The 18,512-nt window shown below is 44.8% G+C and overlaps 2 protein-coding genes across 3 annotated transcripts in view; both read right to left on the bottom strand.

Annotated features, from left to right (window-relative positions):
• Positions 1-314: 314 nt before the first annotated feature.
• Positions 315-18,512, bottom strand: part of LOC307150360 (adenosine receptor A1) — a 75,995-nt gene continuing 57,797 nt past the window's right edge. Inside the window, exon 2 of the mRNA XM_079857529.1 lies at positions 315-2,931. Coding sequence (XP_079713655.1) covers positions 2,271-2,931 — 661 coding nt within the window. The 3' untranslated portion in view covers positions 315-2,270. The remainder of the gene's footprint in view (positions 2,932-18,512) is intronic.
• LOC307150366 (uncharacterized protein) lies at positions 7,649-17,051 on the bottom strand. 2 transcript variants are annotated; one of them, XM_079857543.1, is made up of 8 exons: positions 16,285-17,051; positions 16,029-16,206; positions 15,851-15,927; positions 15,432-15,612; positions 15,046-15,294; positions 14,743-14,914; positions 14,352-14,500; positions 7,649-8,085 (listed from the first exon to the last, which is right to left on the bottom strand). In XM_079857543.1, the coding sequence occupies exons 1-4, from the start codon at positions 16,291-16,293 to the stop codon at positions 15,562-15,564; spliced, it is 315 nt and encodes a 104-aa protein (XP_079713669.1). In that variant the 5' UTR covers positions 16,294-17,051; the 3' UTR covers positions 7,649-8,085; positions 14,352-14,500; positions 14,743-14,914; positions 15,046-15,294; positions 15,432-15,561. The 2 variants fall into 2 exon arrangements, with proteins under 2 accessions (XP_079713669.1, XP_079713668.1); XM_079857542.1 differs by having other exon boundaries at positions 7,713-8,123; positions 16,285-16,489.

Genomic DNA, 18,512 nt, shown 5'->3' with positions numbered 1-18,512 from the left:
AGCTGAAACACAGGTCATCCCATAAGCTTTTAACTCTGGATCTACCCAGGAAGTTGGGGAGTAGTTTTGCAGGAACTTCAGGAAGCACCACGCAAGAATCGTGTAAATTCTGAGATTGACCAGACCTTTTTATTCTGTAAAGGTAAGACCATTTATCAGAGTCAAACAACCTCCTATTTTCAAGGGTGTTGACTGAGTCAAAATCAGGGTCTGTTAAGAGCATGACTGTTTCATAATCAAGTTGTTATAATTTAAGTTAAAAAAACACCTATAAAAAAATAAAAACACACACACACATCAGACCCCCGGCAGTATCATTTAATCTAGATTTATTCATGGTTCATTCTTGTGTATCTTTTCTCATCTCTTCTCAAGCTCTACGATTTTGAGCAATCTAATATATTAAATGCAAACTGCCTACAGTTTTTACAAATTAATTTCAACATCACGCAGTGAAATTGAAGGCTTCCTTTCTTTTTTTCCCCATAAAAAATGTGGCATTCTCATAAAAACAAATATGAAAATGAATCACTTTCCAGTGGTTGTGTTACACCTGTAGAGATTAATATTAATATGGCAAACTACTTAATTTAATTAGAAATATCTACACACACACACACACAAAAAAAAAAAAACCTGGACAAACAAGATTGCATGTAAAAATAAAATGTTGGAACATCTAAGGAGTCACATATTGTTAAATTATTTAAAATTATTACAAAAGTATAGATTTTAGATTGGGAGGAAATTCGTATTAATCATCTGTCCACTAAATTGGACAGCATGCATCACTAGCTATATTTCAGCTACAATTCATACTATTACTGTGACTTGTTCTTGAAAATACTTGATCAGCAGTAACTTTTTTTGGTGGCAAATAAATGTATTTGTGTTTTAAGAATGTAATTTGCAGTAAAAAAAAAAAGTGATTATGCATGTGTTAATTTACTTGTCACATCAAAAAAGTAATCTGAAGATAATCAGCTAATAGCTAATAATCGACATACTCTGGTAGACTGAAGGGAGCATGAGCATTTTATACATAGTCAGAGTTGGGTTTCCACAGAGTTGTACCTCCACCAGAACTTTGATGGAATAAAATCCTCATGTTCTAATATCAAAGACATGCAACGTTTAACTTGGAAGTTCTTCTGCATCAGCTGGTCAAACAGGAACAAACTCAACTGTGTTTGCAAAAATTTAAGCTGTATTGTATTTTTATGTTTCACGTGATTATTATTTTTTTCCATTGATTTGTTAAATACACACAGTATTACTGTATTATGCTTAATACAGTATATCGTCATTTAAAACCAAAAATGCATATTGTCCACTCAAGTGGACATCTGAAAATGTGTCAAAAAGGTTCAAATATTGTTGTTGTTGTTGTTTTTTTGCCCTAAGAGCAATAAAAACACATAGGGAAAAATAGGAATGTCATTATGTTGTTTCTGACCTGTATGACTTTCTTCTGCTAAACAAAAATATTTTAATGAATGTTTCAGCTGTTTTGAATGAAATTCAATGGGGTCCAAAACAACATTGGACCACACTGACTTTTATTGTATAGACATTTTTTTAAACATCTCCTTTTTGTGAAAGAAAGTCAAACAGGTTTGGAATGACATGAGGGTGAGTAAATTGTGGCAGATTTAATATTTTTTTTTAGAAATTATACCTTTGAGGAAAAAGTGGGCTTAGCTGGCTACAACTTGCGCTCACCTTGAATAGCAGCAAATGATACATGACTCTACCGTATCCCATTCTTTTCAAAATATGAATTCTCTGGCATATAAAATGGCATCATATCACATTCTCATCATCCTTCCTCAAAGTCTTCAGATGCTGTTATACTTATATATAGTTAATTGTACTTGTATACATAGACACTTAGTTTGCAATTTTGCGCTCATTATATAAAGCCCTTTATGTGATAGCCACATTAAAATGAGCCCCAGCACAAAAGGAAATCATAATCAAATAAAGATTCCTACAGATTTTAATGTCAGTTATACTGTGTGGCTATATCTCTAAAACTGACCATTTTCATCTATTTAATGATTAATCAGTAATGATGCAATTAATTATATGCACCAAGTAACTTAGCTTTCAAGAAAAAAATTCCAATAATGTCTGATTGTCATTTTTGTGGCAGATGTGTTCTCACAACTCACAGCATACATCCCCTACTGCATTTCCCTTCAAAATTCATCATCAACTGTCATGTTTTAAAAAGTGATTAAAATAGAGGAGACCTGTTGAGCGTAGCATCAGATATCATTGTGTTGCAGTCTTCTCTCTTTGCTATCTATACGAAAGCTGGGCCGATCATCCACAGGTGGATGCTCCGTGCAGCATACATACTGTTTCCAGATCTTAATGAAGGCATTCCGGAATTTTGTAATGCGGAATGCGTAAACAATGGGATTGACAGCGGAGTTACCATGACTGAGCAAGATAGCCACATAGAGAAGGCATGTGGAATTTTCACAACTAGGACAGAAGAGAGTGATGCAATTCAGGATATGCAATGGCAACCAGCTAACAGCAAACAAGAAGAGCACCAGTGCAAGAGATTTTGCCAGCTTTAGTTCTTTCCCGTAATATCGAGTGGGGTCGGTCTGGTTGGCAGTGACCTTCTTGTTTAGCTGCTTGTGGATTATGTAGAAGATCTCAGTGTAGATGAGCAACATGAGGACGAGTGGTGGCAGCACCCAGCCGAAGAAGTTGAAATAGACCATGTACTCCATACTGATGACATTCTCAAACTCACAGGTTACGAGAAGGTCAGCTCCTATAGTGCCGTTGGTCTGTTGTAGCTTCTCCAGATTGTTCCATCCCAACATGGGCGTCAGGCCGACTACGATGGCCACCATCCAGCACACCACCACAGCAGTGCCTGCACGCTTTGGTGTCACCACTCTTTTATATCTGTGAAAAAAAAAAGTTTTAAAACAAACAAACGGCCTTGGTTCCGGAAGTATGTTTCCCATAGAGACTTTTAGAGAAGTCCTGAGAGTTGTAAGCCATGAACCAAACTAACTAACTACAAGGTTGTTGAATGACAGCATTACAAACCTTAATTTAAAGCAAAAAAGTATTTGAAAATCTGACAAAAAGACTGTCAAGTCACCTTCATTTATATAGCGCTTTTAACAATATGGATTGTTTCAAAGCAGCTTTACAGTGATAATAGGAAATTACTGTAACAGATTGTTTAGGCTTTACAACAGCTCTAGGATAAAGTTATTGTCCAGCTAAAGTTAGTTTTGATTGATTGATTCACTTCCGTTGCGAAGATCGTTAGTTATTAATTTAGGGGGCGCTAACACAACTCCATTCTAACAGGAAAAACCTAACGCACTCCGGCCGCCCATCTGCACAACAACAGTGCCTGGTGTCTCGAGAACAAACTCACTGAAATAGGTTAGAAAGTGCAGACGATTGTCCGTTATCTCTGTGCAAACCTCAAAAAGCAAACGATGTCACGCACATGCCCATTACGTGTTCAGTCCAAAGGTATGCGCGTTTGAATATATGTGTGCATGTGAGTAGTCCTTCTTTACAAATCAACCCTCAATAAACGAATTGTCTGGCCTTAAAAATTTATAATACAGAATTTTTTTGTTGCGTCTGTGTAGCCACGCGAACCGGAATTATCCCAACAACATTTTATCTGTACTGATGTAAAGGGAAGGAGGCCTTCACAGGGGAGGGACTGGTTGACACTTCAGGTGTGTTTTTAGTCTAGATTTGAACTGACAGAGTGTGTCTGCTTCCCGGACAATGTTAGGAAGATTGTTCCAAAGGTTTGGTGCTGATATTCTAGGTATTATCAACTGGCCGGAATTTTGAGATCGCAATAGACGTGACAACTATAATGCGTTAAGAGTTCGCTCAAGTACTGGGGAGCTAAACCATTTAGTGCTTTGTAAGTGATAAGCAATATTTTAAAATTTTGGCTAATAAAACCGGGCTAATATGGTCATACTTCCTGGCTCTGATAAGAACTCTAGCTGCTGCATTTTGGACCAGCTGTAGTTTGTTTATTAACCCTCTGGGGTCTAAGGTGTTTTCTGGGCCCTGGAGGTGTTCTGACATGCACTGCCATTTGTGCTTATTTCTGTTACTTGTGACATTTTCATGGCTAAAGTCTGATTACACTGTATTCAGCACAAACTCTGCTACAATAATATGTCAGCAGCATGTATGTAAAAGTTTGTATTTTTTGAGATAATGACATTTATGTGTGGTTTGTGAAAAAACAAAAACAAAATTGTCACTGAAATAAGGTCATGAAACCCATACTGATTATTTATTCACAAGACTTTTGAAAATTGTATCACGTAGCCTAGAATATTTGCTCCAAAACTATGTGAAAATCATCCTACCTACTCATTCAGATAAAACAATATATTGATTTAAAATTTGTAAGACATGTTTTGTGTAAGAAAGCTTTATGCAAGGAGGCGTGAATCATCATGAATATTGATGTATTTCACACCTGATAATGGCCCTATCAGGTGCTATCAGGCCCTATCATTATGAGGAACCTTGCACAAAGAATGAGGAGAGATTTAAAAAAGAATGGCTTTTTGATTGTTTGGATTTATTTACAACACAACATAATCCAAAGATACACAACAAATGACAAAAAAAGCACATTATTGAACACATTGATCTAAAGACAGAGACTTGAACAGTCACATAACTTTGTGCCATTCCTGAAACATAGTACATACCTGTCATTTCCAAGGTGTTTGATTTTTCACTTTACCATGTTCATGTACAGAGTCTCATGTGAATGTTTAAGTCAGCAGGACTCATCAGTGGCATCTGATTCCTGTAAAAAAAACAACAACAAAAAACAGCTGTGAACATGCTGATATCAAGAGAAACTATAGGGCTGCATGATTTTGGGAATACATTTTAGATTTTTCTGGTTTGTTGTGCCTTGTAGCCATATAAGCTACGTGTAGTGCTGCATAAAATAATAATAACAATAGCCTATAGCAGGCGGCCTACACATCGTTAAAAAGGAACACTTCTTTGACACTACACTAGAGAAAAATATATGGATTATCATATATTACTTCAAATCTTTCCATTCGTTATGATGTTATGAAATGAGATTGGAGTAAGTAAAAACATGAAGCCTTAAGTTTGGGGCGTTTTGCTTTTCAAACGCACAGCGCAAGTGACTCAAACTCACAGTTAGGGTGACCACCTGCTAATAAGCCCAAGGGGGGACAAGGGGTATGTTTCTTAGGGACAATGTGGGACACTGCCTGGCACGGCGGTGCCCCCACCCCACGGGCAGACTCACTGGTTTACCCATTTCTAGCACATACCACCTTACATGATATTAATAATGCCCTATTCCCCTAAACATGTGTAATTGCTCATGTATGCTCATGAATAGGTCAACCAATGTGTATTTTTTTCCAAATAAAGATTCATAATATTTTGAACATTCAATGAATTGACAGATGCACTTCCACTTACGATTTACTATTTAATTTTATTTATTTTTCATTACAATGTATTCACTTTAAATAAATTATAATATAAAATTATAGGATTAACAGGAATTGTAGTTGCTCAACACCACAGGAACAGTTAAAAAAAAAGTATTTTAAAAAAAAATACGATTGACATCGTATTCCCCTCCATGTCCGATTGAGAAGGACGTTTTGCAAAGGTCACAAAAAGCCCTCTCGGTATCCCCCCTCAACACCTTTCAGCCACAAATATTCATTTTCCCAGTCTTTCTTGTACCCACACCTTCTCGTTTTAATTGATGATGGCGGTGCCTCTCAGACTCAGTCTCTTTCTCCATTTTTCGCGCATCTAAAAGTTCCTTCCCAGTGTGTCTGGTATGCGCGTGCGAAAGCTGTCATGACAACAACGAAAAAGTTGACAACAACCTAGTCAGCAGTTCAACTGAGGGGTGGGTGTGGCAACAGTAGCGTGCTGAAATGTCAAATAATGTTCGTTTGGCTGCCTGGGGCTCGAGGATATAGAGCGACCAACTTTTTTTTTGAGCAAGCATAGATTATGCGTGACACGGTCTCAATTTACGGGACGCATGAATTGGGCTTCAAACGCTGTGCGCGCACGCGCTACGCGGGACGGGTGGTCACCCTACTCACAGTGCGAGCAGAGAACATTTACTGAAGCGATCAAGACACTCCAAACTATGAAACATTATTGTTACCATATTATACATACAGTGGGGAGAACAAGTATTTGATACACTGCCGATTTTGCAGGTCTTCCTACTTACAAAGCATGTAGAGGTCTGTAATTTTTATCATAGGTACACTTCAACTGTGAGAGACGGAATCTAAAACAAAAATCCAGAAAATCACATTGTATGATTTTTAAATAATTAATTTGCATTTTATTGCATGACATAAGTATTTGATCACCTACCAACCAGTAAGAATTCCGGCTCTCACAGACCTGTTAGTTTTTCTTTAAGAAGCCCTCCTGTTCTCCACTCATTACCTGTATTAACTGCACCTGTTTGAACTCGTTACCTGTATAAAAGACACCTGTCCACACACTCTATGTGACCTAAGATGGCGCCGTTGAGGATGGCTGCCGTTTCTCACGCTCCAAACCAACTTTGCCGTTTTATTGTTTTAGTAGTACTAGTGTGTTTTTATCTAGCCACATCTGACAGTGTTTTATTAACCTATGATAGACAGCAACTACTGGACATTAAAACTGCTCTGGAACTTACATTATCGTCTAGAACGTCTAGTTCGGCAAACTCCCCGGAATACCCATTGAAGTGCTTACCTGTACAATCACCTGGAATACGACGCAAACGAAGGAAGCGGGGGAAGCGTGGAGGAGTCCTGATTCGACTGCGGCTGCGGAAAAATCGTGCTCCTCTCCCGAGCATTCTCCTGGCGAACGTCCAGTCATTAGACAACAAGCTGGACGAGTTAAGGTCCAGGTTAACTTTCCAGAGGGACACCAAGAACTGTAATGTCCTGGTTTTCATTGAGACCTCGCTGGAACCCCATATGGTGATAGGGTGTACCACGGACAAAAATGCATGCACAGGCCATATTTGAAGATGCAGCATTGATAAGGCAACATTTTTAATTTTCTATCACATGTAGGCCTACTAGAAAGGCGACATATTTTCAAGATTCTCTTATACAAATGTGTTTATATTAGCCAGTGATAAAAAGTAATATTGTAAATACCCTTAAAATGACAATTCTACATAAAAAGGTGTCATATCAAATACATTTATGATTGCTTTAAACATTCACAGGTGCACTTGTGGCAATTGTGGTGCAATGCCCACTGAGCAAGAACATAAATGCTGCATGGAGACCCCTGAAGTATGTGCACATAATAAAAGACAAATAATAATAATTATGTTAATCTGCATGTTTGAGTATTACATGTCATACATGTTGGACTACAATTGTAAACTCAATAGCCTTCTCAATAGGTTGTCAGAAGAATTAACCACCTACCTGTATGATTCATCACCCGGGACTTGAACCTGTTTGCCTAAATTTGTATTTGTTACAGAATGCACATAACATTTACAGGGCAGACTATGGTCCTTTGAGACTCAGAGGGTTACACCAGTAAGAAAACTGACATACACAATTGTTTTATGTTAATATGGATTATAAATATTTAATGTAACAAAATGTATATTCAAATAACAATAGTTTTGACATATATATATATACACACACACACACAACACTTTCCAAAACACCTTTCGAATGTATAATTTTAAATGTCTTTTCTCTGTTTCCATCAGGCGCTACAGGTATTTGGCTTACAGAAGCTTTGTCAGTTGGTGCTGGGGCTATCTTGGCAGAAAGATCAGGGTTGTAATACCATCATGTGTTGTCCTGTGTATACGGCAAAAATTCCCAGATGCGGAAGGCAGCTATGTCGGATTCAAACTGCTCCTTGACTAAACCTTGACACATGCTCAGCAATGGCCTCCTCCAATGAAGGTCTGTCAGACTGTGTGCATAGACTGTCAGGCACTGTAATTTTATGCAGCTCCTCCATGTAGGGAAAAGGATCTGGCAGAACCTTTTCAAAAAGCAGTGTCATCAGATTGTAGATGTAGCCTGGAATATTTTTTTTTTGCAATACTGTAAATTAAGTTCCCTTTCGTAGTCACTCCGAGTTACGTCGGATGACGACGAATGGGGTTTTGCTTAGAAAGCCTATCACCTTCGAGTATATAAAACGAGCCAATGGCAATGAAATGCCATGGGTCTGCGGAATTTGCATAGTGTAACTCCGCCCCACCCTGGGGGTATATAAGGAAGTGCGCTGGCAACATGCAGATATGTTTTCGCTTCGGAGCCAAGATGATGTACTTCACTCCACAGCCAATCCTGAGATTCATCTCTCCTTCTCTTCGAGACGAGCCTCTCTCCAAGTGTTGGTGTGACAGCGAGTTCCAGCGAGTGCACATTCCCTGCTTATCTGTGCAGTGATTTGCCAGTGTTTGTGTGTTCTCTCCCTGGTCGCTTCAACATTTGCGGAGAAATCTCCTTTCTAAAAGAGCTTGCACGCGGCATGTCTTTTTAAAGATGCCTCGCCCGTGCACTTCTGGTTGCGGTCTTCTCATTTCTGACTCTGATGGGCACAATCGCTGTCTTGTGTGTCTGGGTGTTGAGCACGCTAAGGCAGCGTTTGTGGATGAGTCATGTTCCCATTGCGGGAACATGCCCATCGCACGGTTGCGGTCGAGACTCAATGACCTTCATGGTAGAGTCCCCTCATCCGCACCCCGATCTACGAGCTCCACGAGAGCTGGTACTTCGGCTGGCGACCAGGGTGACCTGAGGGTTACGGTGTGGAATGAGCGCCGACTATTTCACGCTCCACACCTCCGTGCAACCCGTGAGTGTTCCGATTGAGCCCGCGGTACAGTCGCGGTACAGTCCTCTGACTTGCCGCGGGTCTCATTCGGCGCTCCAGAGGAAGATGTGATGTTGATCGCTGCATCACAAGGTGGGCAGGAGTCCTTGGGAAGTGACGATTCGGCTGTGCTGCCACCTTCGGGTGTCCCAGCATTGCCCGAGTCTGATCCCGAGCTGACGGCCATGCTTTCCCGGGCAGCCGCGGCCATTGGTCTTGAGTGGTCCCCGCCACCTGGTCCAGTGCACTCGCAGCTGGATGATTGGTTTTTGGGGGCGGCCGCTGATCCTCGTCGGCGCCCGACCCCAATGCCTTTTTTCCCGGATGTGCATGAGGAGGTCACGAGGTCCTGGAAGGCACCCTTGTCTTCCCGTGATCGCTCGGCGACCTCCTCCGCCTTGCCTCCTCTCGATCAGGCGGCTGCCAAAGGGTACACTGGGGTTCCCCAGGTTGAACGCTCTGTTGCGATGCAACTGTGTCCTCAGAGTGCTTCTTCCCGTGGCGACCCAAAGCACCCCTCCAAAGCCTGTAGGTTCTCCTCCACCCTCGTGGCGAAGACCTATAGAGCTGCGGGGCTGGCAGCCTCCTCACTGCATGCCATGGCGACGCTGCAGGTCTACCAGGCCCAGCTGTTGCGTGACATGCACGAGGGGAGGACTGACCCAGCACTCTTTGATGAGTTGCGTGCCGCCACCGACCTCGCTCTCCGGGCGACGAAGGTGACCGCACGCTCGCTGGTTCAGGTGATGTCCACTTGTGTGGTCCAGTAGCGACATCTGTGGCTTAACCTGGCTGATATGCGGGAGGCCGAGCGGACCCGGTTCCTCGACACCCCCATATCCCAGGCTGGCCTCTTCGGCGGTGCAGTCGAGGACTTTGCCCAGCAGTTCTCGACTGCCCAGAAGCAGACTGAGGCTTTAAAACACGTCCTGCCCCGGCGACCCGCTGCTCCGGCAGCGCAGCCGCTGGCACAGGTGCCTCAGTCTGCTCGCCGCCGAGGGCGCCCTTCTGCGGCTCCCGCCCCTCCCGATCGGCCCCAGCAGCAAGCTGCTTCCGGGCCGCATTGTGGAGGAAGCCGCAGGAAGGCGCCACAACCCTCTCCCGCCCCGCGCCCCGCTAAACGCCAGGCAAAATGGCGCTCCTGAGATGGGCTGCTCAGAGATGGCTTTGAGTTCTTTTCAGGAGATGGTAGCAGGGCCGCTCCTTCCCCCGGTGGAGTGCTGGGGGAGAATCCTTGGTTGTCCCACTCCCGCTGCTCGTCCCCCGACGGGCAGCACCCTATTGTGGTTAAAGAAAGAACTCACTCTCCCATCTCTGAGCACACAGAGTTCTCGGATGACAGTGCGCGCCGCCCATGAGCCTCGCCACTCTCGTCCCCCTCTGTCGCCAGACCCCTGCCAGAGCACGCCCACGTGGGACGCTGGTCCTCCCCTGGCCTCCTCTGGCAGGACGCGGCTAATGACCATGCCCCCGCACCGGGCCGCTATTCCACCCACGCCTGGGCCGGTCATTCCGCCTCGCTGCACCACCGAGGGTACGTCTGTGGTCCGCATGACCCCCCTGGTACAGTTTTTGGGAGCCTGGTTAGAGCTTCCCAGACTGTCCCGCTGGGTCGCGAGGACCATCAGGCTCAGCTACGCGATTCAGTTCGCGCGGTCTCCTCCCCGCTTCAGGGGAGTCTGCTTCACTATGGTTGGTGGCAATGCCCCTGTCATGAGAGCGGAGGTCACCACCCTACTGGCGAAGGGTGCGATCGAGACTGTCCCTCCAGCCGAAATGAAGTCCGGCTTCTACAGCCCCTACTTCATTGTACCGAAGAAATCCGGTGGATTACGACCTATCCTGGACCTGCGCGTCCTGAACCGCTCCCTTCACAGGCTGCCGTTCAAGATGCTCACGGCCAAACGCCTTTTCGAATGCGTGCGGCCGCAGGATTGGTTTGCAGCGATCGACCTGAAGGACGCCTACTTCCATGTCTCCATTCTTCCTCGACACAGACTGTTTCTTCGGTTTGCTTTCGAGGGGCAGGCATACCAGTACGCGGTTCTCCCTTTCGGGCTAGCCCTGTCTCCTCGCGTCTTCACGAAGGTCGTCGAGGCAGCCCTTGTTCCCCTACGGGAACACGGGGTTCGCATCCTGAATTATCTCGACGACTGGCTGATCCTAGCTCACTCTCGAGACCAGGTTTGCGAACACAGGGACTTAGTGCTCCGGCACCTAGCTCGTCTGGGCCTTCGGGTCAACTGGGAGAAGAGCAAACTCTGCCCCGTGCAGAGGATCTCTTTTCTCTGTATGGAAATCGACTCGGTCGCCATGTGCGCGCAGCTTACGAGCGAGCGCGCGCAATCACTGCTGACTTGCCTTCGTCAGTTCGAAGGCAGGAGTGCGGTTCCACTGAAACTATTTCAGAGGCTCCTGGGGCATATGGCATCCGCAGCCGCAGTAACGCCGCTCGGGTTGCTTCATATGAGACCGCTTCAGCTTTGGCTTCGCGATCGAGTCCCGAGGTGGGCATGGCAACACGGCACTCTCCGAGTTCCAGTGACTCCGACCTGCCGTCAGACCTTCACCCCGTGGTTGAACCTCAGTTTTCTACGGGCCGGAGTTCCCTTAGAACGAGTTTCCAGGCATGTTGTTGTATCAACAGATGCCTCCACCACGGGTTGGGGCGCCATGTGCAATGTACATGCTGCCGCGGGCTCCTGGACAGGACCCCAGCGCCTTTGGCATGTCAATTGCCTCGAGTTGCTGGCTGTACGTCTCGCCCTGCACCGTTTTCGTGCGTTGCTCAAGGGTCAACACGTACTAGTCCGATCAGACAATACCGCGACAGTAGCGTACATCAACCGTCAAGGTGGTCTACGCTCCCGCCGTATGTCGCAACTCGCCCGCCACCTCCTCATATGGAGTCAGAAGCATCTGAGGTCGCTTCGAGCCATTTTTATCCCGGGAGACCTGAACCAGGCGGCCGACGAGCTGTCTCGGCTTAGGCCTCTCGCTGGAGAATGGAGACTCCATCCCCAGATGGTCCAGCTGATTTGGGACCAGTTCGGGGACGCACAGGTAGACCTGTTTGCCTCCCACGACTCATCCCACTGTGACCTGTTTTATTCCCTGACCGAGGGCATGCTCGGCACAGATGCACTGGCGCACAGCTGGCCGCGGGGCCTCCGCAAGTATGCGTTTCCCCCAGTGAGCCTTCTTGCGCAGACTTTGCGCAAGATCAGGGAGGACGAGGAGCAGGTAATTTTGGTTGCCCCGTATTGGCACAACCGCACCTGGTTCCCAGAACTAGTACTCCTCGTGACAGCACCTCCCTGGCCAATTCCTCTGAGGAAGGACCTGCTTTCTCAGGGACGAGGCACCTTATGGCACCCTCGTCCCGATCTTTGGAACCTCCACGTGTGGCTCCTCGACGGGACAAGGCAGGTTTGAGTACCCTACCACCAGCGGTGGTGGCTACCATCACTTCCGCTAGAGCATCGTCCACGAGACATGCCTATGCGTTGAAGTGGAACCTCTTCGTCAACTGGTGTTCTTCTAAACATCTAGAACCCACGAAATGCCCGATCAGTGTCGTGCTTTCCTTCCTGCAAGAAGGGTTGGAGCGAAGGCTGTCTCCCTCCACCCTGAAAGTGTATGTTGCCACCATTGCCGCACATCACGACGCAGTTGATGGTAAGTCTCTGGGAAAGCACGACCTGATCTTCAGGTTCCTGAGGGGAGCGAGGAGACTGAATCCTCCTCGTCCTCCCCTCGTACCCTCTTGGGACCTCTCAATGGTTTTAACTGCCCTGCAGAGTGCTCCCTTTGAGCCTCTGCAATCAGTGGAGCTTAAGTTCCTGTCAATGAAGACAGCGCTCCTGGTTGCATTGGCCTCCATCAAGAGGGTAGGGGACCTGCAGGCATTTTCAGTTGACGAAGTGTGCCTGGAATTCGGACCGGCTAACTCTCACGTGATCCTGAGACCCCGGCCTGGATATGTGCCCAAGGTTCCCACCACTCCCTTTCGAGACCAGGTGGTGAACCTGCAAGCGCTGCCCTTGGAGGAGGCAGACCCAGCCTTGGCACTGCTCTGTCCAGTACGCGCACTCCGTGCCTACGTCGACAGAACGCAGTGTTTCAGGACCTCAGATCAGCTCTTTGTCTGTCATGGTGGGAAGCTGAAGGGAAAGGCTCTCTCCAAGCAAAGGTTGTCTCACTGGATAGTGGACGCCATTGCTTTGGCATACTAGCAGCAAGGTCGACCATGCCCCCTTGGTGTGACGGCCCACTCCACTCGGAGTGTGGCATCCTCTTGGGCTCTAGCGCATGGCGCCTCGCTAACAGACATCTGCAGAGCTGCAGGCTGGGCGACACCTAACACATTCGCGAGATTCTACAATCTCCGAGTGGAGCCAGTTTCTTCTCATGTACTCGCTTCAACTAGCCGGTACTAGATTCTGCTCAGGTGTCTTCGCTTGCTCGCCATTCCTCTCCACGGACGGGATACGTGCGATATTCTCCTCAGGTGAGCCTAATAAGCCCTGAGTCTCCTCCAGCACTGACGACATCAATGCAAGAGTTATGCCACCGGCAGCTTTCGCGCTTGGCTAGGTGCCTCCATGTGCGTGGTTCCCCGTCTGGGTGACCCCCACATGTGTATTTCCACTGTAAGCCTCTCTGAGCATGTGTCTTTCCCTTAACAAGCCACCTTGCCACCCCTGGGGTTGAAAGATTCCACCTGCGGCTGGACACCCCAGTGATACTCCATATGCAGCCCCCTGGGGTCATATGTGTATTCTAAGTCCCCCCCTTCGGGCTGGGCATAATTGCATATTTCCACTGAGATATGCTTCCCAGTGTACCTTGGTATCCCTGTGTTAAGTAGGACTCCTTCGTCCGTGCTAGTCTCACGACAGGGAGCTCAGACTTACGCAGGGCACTGGAAGACAGTCGAGAGGTGGAGTGATTAGACTGGGAACCCCATTCGTCGTCATCCGACGTAACTCGGAGTGACTACGAAAGGGAACGTCTCGGTTACGTATGTAACCCTCGTTCCCTGAGTAGGGAACGGAGACGTTACGTCTCCCTGCCACTTCCGCTGTACCGCTGGAACGCCTGAGTTCAGTCTCGGCTCCTCAGCGAAGACATATCTGCATGTTGCCAGCGCACTTCCTTATATACACCCAGGGTGGGGCGGAGTTACGCTATGCAAATTCCGCAGACCCATGGCATTTCATTGCCATTGGCTCGTTTTATATACTCGAAGGTGATAGGCTTTCTAAGCGAAACCCCATTCGTCGTCATCCGACGTAACGTCTCCGTTCCCTACTCAGGGAATGAGGGTTACATACGTAACCGAGACGTTTTATGCACTTTGTGTGTATTGTATTTAGTTTATTTTTTTTGGTAAATTACTAATTAAAACATCTATTCAAACTTACAGTACGTTGGGTTGGATGTCACTGGTTTTGTGGTGTACAATCCTTTTTTAGCCTTGGGGAACAAAAGTCTGTACATTGGCTTTCCAGATGATGTAGTAGCCTTTGGACGGTTTGAATTTTCATTGAAATGCATGCCAGCCAAATACAACCTAAAACAGCAGGAAAAAAACATGTAGTTACTAAAAAGTAGGAGTGACACAGTGTTATTATTTTTTCAAGATAAATGTAAAATAATAAGAAATGACAAAGCATTTGAAATGTTATAACTGCTTTTCAAATTACTTTATAGTTTATGCTAGGCTTCCTGTATTACATACAATTATGAAATAATAGGACTTTATGGTTCATTAAATGTCAATAAGATGCTTCTATACAACTTTACATTGCATACCTGCACAGCATTCCAATAAAAGGAAATACCACACTTTTGGGGGCAAAGCGTAAAATAACACTGTGAAAGGCCTCCAAGGATGAGGTCTGGAAGTGAGGGCTGAGCTTTGCTACATCTTTGAGGACTCTGTTGTTAGTCAGCACCTTTTCGACTCTGTAAAGTGGTTTTGAACCTGGAATAGTAGTATGTATGAATTTGTGTGAAGGATAATGGAAACAGTATTAGCACTGTGGGACACACAGATGAACAACAGTCAGCCACTTTGATTGGTAATGGTAATAATATGAAATATTATGCACTCACCAGATTTGAAGCGTTTACTGCTGCCCTTAGACACTCAATGTGAATGTTCACATTGTGGGTATAATGGATCATCATGGATGTGAACATCCTGAATGTGATTGATGAGGGACTTCCACTTGGCTACCTTCTCTGGTCCTGAAGTAGAGGATGCTGCAGTCCAGTAGAGATGGTTTCTTATGCTGTGCTGCCACTTTTTCACTATTGAACAGTCCTTGTCTCTGGCAATTTGCTCTAACTTCTTTGACAACCCTAATCAATTGTAATACCAAAAAGAAATATTGTTTATGTAATGTAAAAAAAACTGTCCATTTATTAACATGAAATGTTTTTTTCAGAATCTGTACTAAGTACAGTTATAACCACAAGACAAGAAAGCTCAAACGTACCTTTCTCCAAATGCCAGACATCATAGTACTGTGTGACGTTTCGTTCTTTCAGAAACTTTTGAATCTGGGGATGTCGGTCTGTCACAATGCAGTCTAGCCTTACACCACATTCCTCCAGCCATTCCAGGCTTCATTTTAACCCTTCTTTCTCCATATGGTAGCTACCACCGACCTCATTACTCTGTGAAAAAAATAGTTATCAGGGCAGTGAAAGTCAGTTATTTCATTCCTTTAAAACAGTAATCATATCCAACTACATCTTTGAAGAATAAAAGGTTTATTATAAATAGCGATTGTAATTTATAATACAATTATAATTTAAAATTGTTTAATTTGAAACAAGCAAGGCATACTCTGTTGCCACTTTTTTCTGGTAATTTTGTGTGCATTGACATGATGTGATCTATGCATTTTCTCACTTGCACTAGCTGGATGTCTATTATGAGGTTATTTTGAAGATCCATTGTGGTGTAGCTCCCATACTTTGCTGAATGGCCTAAAATGTCACAATACAAATAATATTTTATAAAATAGTTTACACAGGAACAAATTATTAAGACTACAGAAGAACTTGCATCACCAAGCATGACTCTTTACCTGGCGAATCAGCTCTCATATCGCCACCAATTATCACCTTGTCCGCCTCACAGAGATCCTTCACTAAATCCACCTGTTCCTTCTTCCACTTATGTATTATTAGTGGTTCCAGGTACATGCTGGCATGCCTTCTGAAGGTTCTGTATTTGAACATCTTCAAATGCATCGACTCAAATACCTTCAAAAGAAAAAAAATAATTATGCATTATACGTTTAAACTATTTTAAACAGGAAAAAAAAAATACACCCCACAAACCTTTTTCATCTGGAAGAATGAAGCTCCAGAGAAGTACAGGGAAGCAGACAGCTGGAGGTTACCAACAGGGGTACTGCCAACACAGGGTTGGCTCTTCCACTGTCTGAAGTACTCACAATGCGGGCAAAGTTGATCAATGGCCAAAAAAGTCCCATTGCTACGAGGCTGAATATTGCAGGCTCTTGAACATACTGGACAGGTCTCAAAAAGTTTAAGAAGACAGTTTTCAAACACAATGGGCCCTATTTTAACGATCTGAAACGCAAGTGTCAAGCGCAAAGCGCAAGTAACTTTGTGGGCGGGTCTTGGGCGCTGTTGCTATTTTCCCGGCGGGATAAATGACTCTTGCGCCCGGCGCAAATCTAAAAGGGGTTGGTCTGAAGTAGCTTCATTATTTATAGGTGTGGTTTGGGCGTAACGTGAAATAAACCAATCAGAGCGTCATCTCACATTCCCTTTAAGAGCAGGCGCGCTTGTTCTATAGCGGATTCCTATTATAACGGCGGATTTGCCAGGCGCGTGCCAGGAGCAGTTCACAGCCCGAGGAGACCGGCGTTCTCGTCAGGGACGTTGGGGATGGAGAAACACACCCAAATTAACAGGCAAAAATGAAAACAGCTGCTTCTGTGTAGATGAGAGAATCAAAGTGCGCGTTGTGCACATGCTACATTGATTATGGCCAAGCATGCGTCCTTAAAATAGCATATGAATAACATGCGCAACGCGCCACTGACTTTAAACTATTTTTTCCTGGTTAGTGGCGCAATTGTTTTCTAAACCTGCAAAATAGCATGAGGGAACGTTTGCGCCGGAACACGCCTCCTCTTTGTGCTGAACCGCCCCTGGGAGCGCAAGTGTATTTCTTAGTTAACCGACGTGCGTCTGTGGAGGGAAAAGTCCGCTTTGCGCGGGTGCAAAATAGGAATGATACATGCGTCGGTGTACAAAGTCAATTGCTCTGGGTGCAAGATAGGGCCCAATATATTTGGTGTCTTCATGAGAGGCTTTTGATGTGTACATGCTATCACAAGAGAAAATTAATATTAAAATTAATATTAATGTAGTTTATTTTTTTTCAACATAATCAGTTTTGCGAGTCAGTAAAACATACAGTTCACATAAATGTATGCTAAACAACATGATAAAGACAAAAACTTACGAATGCTTTGATGGTTCAGTCACACTGGTGACAGACTGAGCAGGGTCATATGTTACGTCCTGAGTGTCACAGACTTCTTCAAAAGACACACTTTCTTCACCCTCCAATTCAAAGCGACGCCTTTTGGCAGGCCTTTCATCTTTTAAAGGTGTTGAAGTAAAAGGCTGTGAAGTAGTCCAGGGTATGGCGACATCACCACTTGAAAGATTTGAGGACTGCTCTGTTTGTGTTTCTATAACGTTAGAAAATACAATGAAAAGTTTTATTCTATCAATTGTAATTGCAGTATTATAAAAATATGGACTATAAATACTTCCTTTTAGGCAACAAAGCTTTTAAGCTTCTTATAAATAGAATTATGATGACACAAGTTAGGATTATATAAATAATAACTTTGCTACGACACTTGGGTCTCATGGTTCGAAACGACAGCTGTGTGCCCACAGATGTATGAGTGGGTTGGTCAGTTTGACAGCCAACATCTTTTGATATGGGGCCTGAACATGGCGGTCTCTGAAAACAATATGCAAGTAAACTAAGTAAAAACACTGTGATTATTCATAATGAATGAAATTGCGTTTTAAAAAGTAGTTTAAAGTTTTAAATACATTACTTACAGTTTGCGTCGTCGTTGTTGAGCCCAGAATAGTCGGCACGGCCTTATCTTTGAGCAACAGTTTTCTGGCAAAGCCAGCATCATATTGGGATTTGTTCTCAAAACAGTCATCCTTAAAATGTATAGAACAAACGCTTAAATTAACACTACAGTGACTGGGACGTCCGCAAAAAATAAAGTGCATCCATTTTTCCCTGACGTCTGGATCTTTCGGCAGCGAATTCAAAGATGTTGTTTGTCCACAGCCAGGAACAGCACATCTGCGTGGCATCGTAAGTTTCCTGTACACAGACCCACTCGCTGTCTGTCGACTGAACACTTGTGAGGCACGCGTCGCGACAACGATACGAAATGAGCGTAGTTGTCTTGCGCTTGAAGTGTAGTTGTCTTGTGCTGGAGGCGGTCATATGCAAACGGCTGGTACGTCACTTCGCACCGTGTAACGGTCACTTT

The sequence above is a fragment of the Squalius cephalus genome (genome assembly GCF_949319135.1).
Source record: "Squalius cephalus genome assembly, chromosome: 22".
NCBI classification, from domain to species: domain Eukaryota; kingdom Metazoa; phylum Chordata; class Actinopteri; order Cypriniformes; family Leuciscidae; genus Squalius; species Squalius cephalus.
This window is presented reverse-complemented; position numbering and strand designations above follow the sequence as displayed.

Coding starts and splice junctions, on each gene's coding strand:
- LOC307150366 (XM_079857543.1), bottom strand. Junction 15,928..16,028: donor TATGAGAGCTGATTCGCCAG/GTAAAGAGTCAT, acceptor GTGACATTTTAG/GCCATTCAGCAAAGTATGGG. Junction 15,613..15,850: donor TAGACATCCAGCTAGTGCAA/GTGAGAAAATGC, acceptor TTTTTTTCACAG/AGTAATGAGGTCGGTGGTAG.